General features: G+C 45.0%; 1 protein-coding gene across 1 annotated transcript; it reads left to right on the top strand.

The window, feature by feature from the left end:
• Window positions 1-1,433: 1,433 nt before the first annotated feature.
• PENARI_c275G05871 (uncharacterized protein) lies at window positions 1,434-2,352 on the top strand (the record flags this gene model as incomplete). The annotated part of the gene is made up of 2 exons (XM_022638247.1): window positions 1,434-1,527; window positions 1,574-2,352. Coding segments are annotated over 2 exons (873 nt in total), but the record flags the coding sequence as incomplete, so codon positions are not given.
• Between the last annotated feature and the right edge of the window lie 30 nt (window positions 2,353-2,382).

Genomic DNA, 2,382 nt, shown 5'->3' with positions numbered 1-2,382 from the left:
TATAGGAGTCTCAATACCTAAAAAATCACTAATTGAAAGCAAAAATATACCTTTCTTCCACCTTCTACCCAATCGTGTTGATTTCAAATGATGAATGGCTACGTTTCATGCATCAATATTGTTTTTTACATAATGAGCCTTGGGCAGCTTCAGCTCCGCTACTGTGTTCCAAAGGGAGCATGAACCTCTCATAGCCAGGAGATCTCAATACGAGTCCAATTGCTTTAGCAAGATTTTGGCTCCCCGAGACAAAATAATGGATAGACTAAAGAGGCCCCTCAATATTGTTCCCTAAAACCTAATAACTCCACACTAGAATGAGCTTGCTTGAACTCGAAACTTCGGGGCAAAGACTCATGCAACGTGTCAACTTGCATTGAGGTAGGCCAGTATCCAAAGGCACTAAAGCGTTGCTACCTACTAAAATGAGCTTCGTTGGACTTTTCCGAGTAACTAATCATTATCTTGCGTAACTTGTTTTCAGATCACCGTATGCCTTTCATGGGCTTGCAGGTGACAGTATTTTCCGAGGCATTAGCTAGCTTTGAAATATTCATAGATTTAATAATAAACTTCCACAAATTATATACTTGCTAGGCCCCGAATGGTTCTAAATACGAAGTGATCGACTTCTCGGGCGTGACAAGGATTCCCCCAGAGTGGGTTCGTTCCTCGGTTGGCTTGGCATCGGCGGCGCTCTTGGCATCACACCAAACCTCCAGGTGTCTCAACGCCATCCACGGGACCACCATTGCTCACTATCTAGCCCTAGGTCTTCCTAAATCCATTGCAAGAAATTTACTTTGGCCCACGGCGCCCTCACTTTTGGTGGCTGCATCTCAGCTGGAATGAGAAGAGAACCTCGTATCTCGGATGGCGGCCAACAGAAGGTCTTCTGAGATCATGATGTGAGATTCATCTCATTGACTCATCTAGATCTATGAACCACAAAGAAGCCAAAGCATAGACTTTGAGGGGTCTTGTTCCAAACGGAGCGATCCCTCGCTCGGCAACATACACTGGTCTATTAGTGGTAGGAAGAAAGTAGCGTATATCTCTGGATAGGTTCGCATAGCCGGTTGGACCTCTTTACATCATGATTTCCAGGTATTTCCTTTAAGGTCTATGATACTATATAGATAGTTTGCGAATGAGGAGCCACGCCACTTAAGATCTAGAATGAACTCTTCCTTGGACAGTGATTCTTCGCTCGAAAAGTACAGGTTTGTTTATTTTGGGATACGAAAGATAAACTTTTCAAATGATTGAGTAATTTGGGTATAAAATTGCTTGTGTCCTCGACCAATTTCGATTCCGGACCATAGCTCATTGTCAATCGAGAATCTCTCAACACTGCGCTATATTCTATCTCTCCAGGCTTCTTTTAGGAACAACTTGGTTGAACTTGGCTGCCAGCCACCACTCTATCTATCATGAAGATTCAAGGCTTCGTTGCAAGCGCGTTTCTCCTGCTTCTGTCGGCGACTGATGTCTTCGCCGCACCGGCCGAAGCAAATTCCCTCGAAGGTGTGTGTTCCGCAGAGAAAACAGCAACATTCACTGACCTATACAGCTCGGACTTCCCATTGCGATCGAAAGGATTGGAATTGCAAGAACTGGGACTGGAACAAGTGTGTCTGTAACGATAAACACTGCCAGAAGGATTTGAAATGCAAAAATTGGAACTGGGACAAGTGCATTTGCAACGACAAGCATTGTGACCGAAAGGATTGGAAGTGTAAGGACTGGGACTGGAATAAGTGTCTTTGCAACGACAAGCAGGTGTGCCACAAGGATCCTAAGTGCAACAATTGGGATTGGAACAAGTGCATTTGTAACGACAAGCATTGTGATCGAAAGGATTGGAAGTGTAAGGACTGGGACTGGAACAAGTGTCTTTGCAACGACAAGCAGGTGTGCCACAAGGATCCTAAGTGCAACAATTGGGATTGGAACAAGTGTGTCTGCAACGACAAGCATTGTGATCGAAAGGATTGGAAGTGTAAGGATTGGGACTGGAACAAGTGTGTCTGCAACGACAAGCATTGTGATCGAAAGGATTGGAAGTGTAAGGATTGGGACTGGAACAAGTGTGTCTGCAACGACAAGCATTGTGATCGAAAGGATTGGAAGTGTAAGCACTGGGACTGGAACAAGTGTGTCTGCAACGACAAGCCTTGCCAGAAGGATCCTAAGTGTAAGCACTGGGACTGGAACAAGTGTCTCTGCAACGACAAGCATTGTGATCGAAAGGATTGGAATTGTAAGGACTGGGACTGGAACAAGTGTCTTTGCAACGACAAGCCCTGCCAGAAGGATCCTAAGTGCAAGGATTGGGATTGGAACAAATGCGTTTGCAACGACAAGCCCTGCCAGAAGGAT

This window comes from Penicillium arizonense, assembly GCF_001773325.1.
Source record: "Penicillium arizonense strain CBS 141311 chromosome Unknown PENARI_contig275, whole genome shotgun sequence".
NCBI lineage: Eukaryota > Fungi > Ascomycota > Eurotiomycetes > Eurotiales > Aspergillaceae > Penicillium > Penicillium arizonense.
The sequence above is the reverse complement of the archived record's forward strand: the minus strand, read 5'-3'. Positions and strand labels throughout refer to the sequence as shown.